The sequence below is a fragment of the Montipora capricornis genome, chromosome 10 (assembly GCF_036669925.1).
Source record: "Montipora capricornis isolate CH-2021 chromosome 10, ASM3666992v2, whole genome shotgun sequence".
Taxonomy (NCBI): Eukaryota; Metazoa; Cnidaria; class Anthozoa; order Scleractinia; family Acroporidae; genus Montipora; species Montipora capricornis.
Genome location: NC_090892.1, coordinates 69,894,155 through 69,901,654, shown reverse-complemented (window position 1 = coordinate 69,901,654; position 7,500 = coordinate 69,894,155). Strand labels below are relative to the sequence as shown.

The window sequence follows — 7,500 nt, the reverse complement described above, 5'->3', positions numbered from 1 at the left end:
AGTTGGGTATCTTTGCAAGTTTCTTCCTTGATCTGATCTACAACGACAGCATGCTCGGCTTTCAAGACATATTTGATTACTCTCTCTACAGCATCCTTTCCTTTCTCTGGCAATGGGTGTCTTGACAGGAAGTCAAGGGGGTCTGCGTCATCTTTTCCAGGCTCATAGATTAGCTCGAAGTCGACATCTTGCATTCCCATCACCCATTTTTCAATTCTCGGTGGGAGTCGCATGGCTGCCTTGTTAAACAGTGGGAGCAGTGGCTTGTGGGCAGTGATGATCTTGAATTTTGGTGCTCCAAGGAGGTAAATGCTGAACCTGTTCTTCGCCCAATGTACTGACAGGGCGTCTTTTTCTGTCTGGCTGTACCGTTTCTCCGTGTCGGTCATCGTACGACTAATGAAGTGAACTGGCTGGAGACCACAACCTGTCTCTTGGAATAATCCGGCTGAGAGCCCTTCATGGAAACTGGCTTCCACTCTCACAACGATTGGTCTAGCTGGGTTGAAGTATGCCATTGTGCTTTCACTAGTTATGCTTGCTTTCAGGTTCTCAAATGCTTCATTCTCTTCTGCTCCCCATTTGAACTTTGTATCTTTGTGGGTTAGCTTTCGCAATGGTGCAGTTAGTGATGCGTATCTTGGGATGAACTTTGAAAGGTATCCCGTCATGCCAAGGAAACTTCGCACCGCTTCTTTTGATTTTGGTGGACTGCTTTCTTTGACAGCTCTGATTTTGTCTGGGTTTGGCTTTAATCCGTCTTTCGTGAATTTGTGTCCGTAGAACTCTATCTCCTCGACTCCAAACTGGCACTTGTCAGGATTGAATGTGATTCCAAAATCCATTGCTCTCTGCAGGACTGCTTCCAATGTCTTGTTGTGCTCCTCCATGTTTCTTCCTCCTAGCAGGATATCATCCCGTTGGTTGAGGCATCTTGGTATGTCTCCAAATATTCGGTAGATAGCTTCGTCAAAGAGATCTTGCGAGGCTTTTGCTCCAAAGATTAGACGTTTTGGTCGCATGTTCCCCCACAGGGTGCTAAAAGTGGCAATTTTTCTGGACTCTGGATCGAGTAGGAGTTGGTGGTACCCCTGCCGCATGTCAAGTTTGGAGAACACAGTGCAATCATGAAATTTGTACATGAAGTCTTCAACAATAGGTCTCTGGGTGATCCTATTTCTTTCCATGAATTGGTTTGGTACCCTGAGGTCCACACTGGCCCTGATCATGTGCGGTTCAAGTTTCTCCTTGTCTACAGTGTTGAACTTCGGCTTTGGTTGAACAACCAGGGGTGAGCACCATGTGACTGCCTCGCCTTCAGGAACTTCTTCGAATATCTCCTCTTCTACACATTGGCCCAGCCATTTCTTCAATGGCTCTTGCAGGTAGTAAGCCACTGGTCTCGGTCTTTGAGCTACGGGCACTGCTTCTGGTCTCATGCTGAACTTCGCATAGAACTCTTTTCCATTCTTAATGTCTCTAATCTTCCCGATACCCTTAAATACGTCACTGTATTGATCAGTCATTTCTTTGATTCCAGGTTTGAGATCTTTATCTCGCTTGACACTTTTGACGTCTGGTGGTTCTTCTTGGATTCTCAAGTCATTGGTCTCGGCGAAAGAACCATCTGCTCTGATCTGTAACATACCCAGCTCTTGAAGGGTACTTTTGCTGATGAGGGGTGGGGAGTTGATTCTTCCTCTGGTCACAACAAATCTTACGACTGCTCCACAGGTCTGGTTCCTTATTGTGGCTGTAAACTCTCCTTTCACGGGTAGCTCACTCTGCAAGGTGCTTAACTTTACTCTGCTCGGTTGTAGTGTAAGTTTCACACTGGACCGGTTTGTCAATGCTTTAAATTTTGTGTTCATCCATGACATTTACTTCTGCTCCGCTGTCAGGCTCAGCTCTTACATCAACATCTTCTATCTTCACTGATACGGTTCTGTCTTCGCCATCGGTTTTGATTTTCTTCACTTGCTTCAGGTGTCTTACGGCTTGGCAGAAGAACTCGTCATCGGAACTTGTTGAGTTGTCTGCATCTTCTCCTTCAGTGGTTCTCTTTACACGGCGTTTGTGCCTTGGATTCTCTGGTGGCTTGTGATCGCGTTTTTGGTCGTTGCCTTTCTTACTGTTGTGCGGGCCTTTGGACTTACACACTGAACTGAAGTGGTTGAACTTTTGACATTTCATACATTTTTTCCCATACGCTGGACAGTTCTTGCCTTCCTCGTGTGTGCCTGTTTGTCCGCAGTATCCACAGGGTTGCTTTCCTTTACCGCTTTGTTTGTCCTTGGGTGAATGCCACTTCTCGAAGCGTCGCCCAAGTTTCTTCACGTCTTGATGAATTTTCATGTCGCTTATTTGAAGTGATGTGTCTTCAATTTGAGCAGCTTCGGTTAAAAACCGTGTCAAATCCCATTTCTTGTTAATAGCTTTTTGTATAAGCGATCGATTCTGTGTTGTTTGGATGAGGTGTTCCAAGATTCGTTCATCGCAATTGGCTTCGAATTCGCAGTCATTGGCTTTCTCCCTCAAACGTGCAGCGTACGCGTTCGTTGTTTCGTCATGTGTCGGTCTCATTTTGAGGAATACGTATCTCGCGTGGTGTTTATTTTTCTTCGGTTTGAAGTAGTCATTTAGCTTCTTTCTCAACTTGTCGTACTCGTTAGCGCCATCTGTCGGGGTTGGTAAACTTTTCTCCAGGCGAGCGATCTCTTTCCCGCCATAAATGATGAGTGCATCTTTCTTGTCGAGCGGTTCCGTAATCTTGAAGTATCTGAATTCCCGTTCGATTTCTTCAAGCCAGTCGTCCCACGCTTTCCCTTTTACTATCGGGTCATCTCCTGGGATAAATGGTTGCGATTTTAGATTTCTCGTTGCCGTGATAACTTGAACTGGAGCTGCTGCGCCGGCATCTGCTTGTTCCGTGTGAGACATGTTTTGTCGATCGATCGATTCACGCGTTGAAGTATTTTGCCTGCTTGCCTCTCTCGCTGGGCTTCAGACTTCGCTTGCTAGATTTCTCTTGTAATTCAACGTGTTTATCCACGTCGCCAGTGTAACAACCGCGAGTCTTCTCTGTTTAAATGCGGTTTAATAACATAAGCTATCACTTTGCCGACTACATCTCACAACGCGGCACTACAAAAGACGATACGTATGCACATGTGCAAAACTGAACTATACTGGAATTGTCGGAATGCTGGACTGGATATTACACTAATAATGATTTTGAATCAAATGCACTTTAATAAGTAACGACGATTTTCGACCATTTTTAAACAGAAAAAAACAGAGAAGTTTGGGTTGCCCGGAATGTAATTAAAGTTAAGCCAAGCATGTTTCGTGTGAACCATGCTTGATGATTTCTCAGCTATGAATAATGTAGAATGAAACATGACAGGAACAAAGACAAAAACTGTGAAATTCTCTGTCATTACAATTTAGAAAAGTGGTAAAATTGGTCGTAACGAGAGGTCTGTAGCTAAACGCTCATGGCACAACATAACGAACCGGCCACAAAAGCGTGTTTCGATAAGCACAAGCGTAAGCACAAGAATGAACTTGAGACGTTAACACAGTCAAACTAGCCGAGGATATTTGGCATACGCAAGCGTAGTAACGTCGGAGAAGATCCAGTAGGATTAAAGATGGCGTGCGAAACGTCGTGCTTGTGTAAACTCATACCGGTTCCCACTTGTGAAATAAGCACAATAAATAAGTGAAATAAGAACAAAAGTTTCCTTTTTTGCGCTTTATTCTTATGCTTATTTCACGTTTATTTCAAGCCGGTTCCCACTCATTTTTTTTTTATGTTTGCGCTTTCGCTTATGCTTTTGCCATTGCACAAGTGGGAATCGGGATTAAGCTGTCGCAAATACACCTTATTCCAAAGCGGCCGCCATTTTAGTATTCTTTTGTTTCCATGCAAATTGGCCCTTGTGGCCTCGTTCAAAGTTAAATTTCTTTTGAATTCTTCGTTTGAAAGCGAGGCCATAAGGGCCAATTTGCATGGAAACAAAAGAATACTAAAATGGCGGCCATTTAGGAATAAGGTGAATGAGATGCAGGAATTTCTATCGATCTATTCGGAGTGATCGGGTTTGTTCGGAAATCTACTGAATGCAAACTGCTTGTACATTTGATAGACAGTTATTCCACTGGGTATTCGCAACTCTCAGTATTTTCCTGTAGATTTGCATTTGTAAGAGACTAACCGCAACCAATTGGAGTCCATTTAGAACCCACGTGGGAGTTCAAGTGAGACGCGTAATTTATGCCAGAAAGAAAGTATATGACCTACAAACATAGCCATTCTGCGCCGTGTCCTGTTTTTCTCACACCTGCAGTTGTGACTTACTACCCTGGTCCTCCTCCACATTCTCCTCCAGATCAAGCATCTCTTCAATAATATCTTCCGTCGGAATCAAATCCATCAGCTTTTCGTCTTTCGCTTGGCGTGTTTCTCTAACCTCGTCTGCTTTTTCCTTCATCAAGCCGGTCGCATTAAACACATTTCCAACTGTTGAGGTTATTTGCGACTTTCGCCTCTTTCTTTTCAGAAACTGACCTGTGTTTGTTAGTTGGCCATTCCCTATATGAGGCAAAACCCGCACTCGAGGACTTTTTAACCACGGGGAAATGCCTCCACCATAATTCATCCTTTTAAAAGTTCGCCCCCTTTCTACCGCCACGTAATCACTCCCTGTGACTAACTCACTGGGGGATGAAATAAGTTTACCATCCATAGTATAAAGAGCGGCAATAGCTGCAGCCATAGTAACGTGTTCTTGAACAATACTTAAAATCTGCTCCATATTTTGTTGAAATCGCTTTTGTAGTACTACTTTTACTTTAGATTTGAACACGTCTCCATTACAAAACACATAAAGGATTTTTAAATCACGTTTTCCCCACTCGTAATCCATTTTATGCCTTCCTTCCGCAACAATAATAGCTCTTCGGAGTGTATTGTTCTTTTTACGAGGTGACCGCTGTTTTGATACGCCGAGATCAGCATAATTTAACTTTTTAAACTCTTCTCTCCCAGCAGCAACGTAGACGCACTTGTTTTTAATACTCTCAAGATTCTGCACCGGCCGACCACCTATCGGCGTGCAGATTTTTCTTACGGCGTTGAAAGCCGAAATATGGGTCGTTATCTGATCATACAAGGCTTCCATTGTCTTTGTACAGCGTCTGTTGATGACAAGATTTTTGCCCAGAAACGTACTGTTACCATTCTTGTAAACTTTAACAGTCACTGAAGGAGGGATAATCGAGGCTATCGATGTCATTTTCTTTGCCTAAGAGAAAAATATTCAATGCACTTAAATGTTAGTTTTCTACCCATATAAACCATGTGAGCGTTAGCCCTCTTAATGGAAATGGGCCCACACAAGGACAGAGAAAAACTCTGTCCAGGGTGGGAAGTGAACCCACAACCTTTGGGTTAGATCACCGCTGCTCTACCGACTGAGCTACAAGGTCAGACGGGAGCGGGTCGTGGGAATTGAAGATGTCAATGTCACGGCAATGAATATGTACAAGTACATATTCATCCTTGTGTGGGCCCATTTCCATCAGCAGGGCTGACGCTCACATGGTTTATATTGGGTAGATACTTAGCACTTAACACATTACCCTCAAATAGTTAAGTCTATTGCAACATAAGTGCTACACGGCCAACGTTTGCAAACGTTTACAACCCTTCCTTGTACTTGTAAATTAGTTACTTGCGCAACATAGACTCTGTGAGTAGTTTGGAATAAATGTATATTTAAAGAGAAGTGATGAGAGGTCACGGGTTCGAATCCCGTTGAAGTCATCTGAATTTTCAGGTGTCTACAAGGGACAATTGCTTAAATTGATCAGATAAGTATAAGGATCACTTCTCTCTTTCAAAGAGCAGTTTTATGACTGAATCAGCCGGACAAACTCGAATTTCTTTGACAAATAACAACAGATACAGATCAATCAAACTAAGCCAATCACAACACAGCAAATCAGGATGGGGTTTTCTTTTTTATGCCATCCGATTCGCCAATCGGAGCCATCGGAGGGCCTAGAAGTATATGCAAAGTCAAAGCAATCAGGCCCCACTCAATTAAAAACACTCCTTCATCTATGCGCGATGATCTTTGAAATTTGCTAGGAAACGGAGCCATTTGTAAATAACAGTTGACGGTATTTAATAAGTCAAAAGCGCAAAAAGAGAAAATTTCTTGAGCGGAATATGCACCCCCCCCCCCCCCTTCCTTTTCCCTTTCTACATAAAAATATACAAAGACTGAGGCTTCCTCAAAATTGGCTCAATATATTTGGTCGACCATTCACAATTCAATCTTTCACCTAAGGCAACAGAGGTAACCGTTTATGATCATATAAATCAGAATTCAATTACTTTCTGAACCTTCGTTTTAATTTCGTGACGCTACAGTTTAAGATTAACCGATGAACAATTTTGAATTTTAATATAGCGAGAGAGCTGTTTCTTTTGTAACTCTCTTTTACATTAAAAGCTTCCTTTTTTTATTAGAATAAAATAAAGCAATGGCAAATATTTGATAGTGTTGTTGACAGTTGCTATGCACGATGTGACAAACTCGCCCATGCACTTCGTTTCCACGCAGGTACAAAACCATTGAATACAATTTAGATTTTTGTCGCGGACAATTGAAATGTTTGCGTGAAATCAGATTGTCTCTTAAATATTTGTAGCCTTCAACCTGCTCAAACAAATAAACATATCAGATCTATCAACTCGATCATTCGTGCATGCAAAGTAGTGTCAACGTGAACGAAAACAATTAAGTTATTGTTACAGTGGATTCGAAATGATTTTTGAACTTACCAGAGTTGTGTTTAGTTAATGAAAAGTATATCTAACCATCGCCAGTAAAAGCAGTTTCGGTTCTCCGATAAAAGAAGCTGTGCCTTCTTTGAAAGATTAATTAAGGATTGATTACAATCTACGAAAATCAATTGATAAAAGTAACTTTAAGAACAACAACAATTGCACTTGCAAGAAAATCCTGAAAATTTACGTTCTGCAATAGTTTGCTCGTTATTAGAACATCTCAGGGTGCGAAGGGATTTAAAGCTTTCAAGAAAGCAAAGCAAAGGGGTTTAAATTCTTCGATGCACACACAGTTGACTTGGATCGACCAACCTTGAATTGAAAAACCAAAACACAACGATAAATTAAAGGGTTCATTCGAACTGATTAAATTCAAAATTTCCCAATTGTTTTACCACGACCATGATCGAACCATGATAAAATTCTGCATACAAATTATAAACATATGATCAGAATCATACTAACTTACTGCGACTTGCGACTGAAGTACGGATATCAAACCTCCTCGGTCATATGAGATCGCAAAAATAAAGACATACCTCTCTTTCCTTGCTTCGAAAATAGTTTCTTTTTGAAAAGCGTCCTTACTTTATGCCGAACTGATTTCTTCTCAAATCATACTAAAGTGGAAAGAAATA

At 41.9% G+C, this 7,500-nt stretch overlaps 1 protein-coding gene across 5 annotated transcripts in view; it reads right to left on the bottom strand.

Annotated features, from left to right (window-relative positions):
* Positions 1-4,188: 4,188 nt before the first annotated feature.
* The window catches only part of LOC138022256 (cytochrome b5-like), a 10,771-nt gene continuing 7,459 nt past the window's right edge, over positions 4,189-7,500 (bottom strand). For 2 of the 5 annotated variants that reach the window (XM_068869347.1, XM_068869346.1), the window contains one exon: positions 5,171-5,309. Coding sequence is in view for 2 of the 5 variants with exons in the window: in XM_068869344.1 (XP_068725445.1) it covers positions 4,341-5,300 (960 nt within the window). In the remaining 3 variants the exon portion in view is untranslated. Of the gene's footprint in view, positions 5,310-7,128; positions 7,175-7,401 lie in introns of those variants that run through there. The other 3 variants (XM_068869344.1, XM_068869345.1, XM_068869349.1) reach the window with 3 other exon arrangements.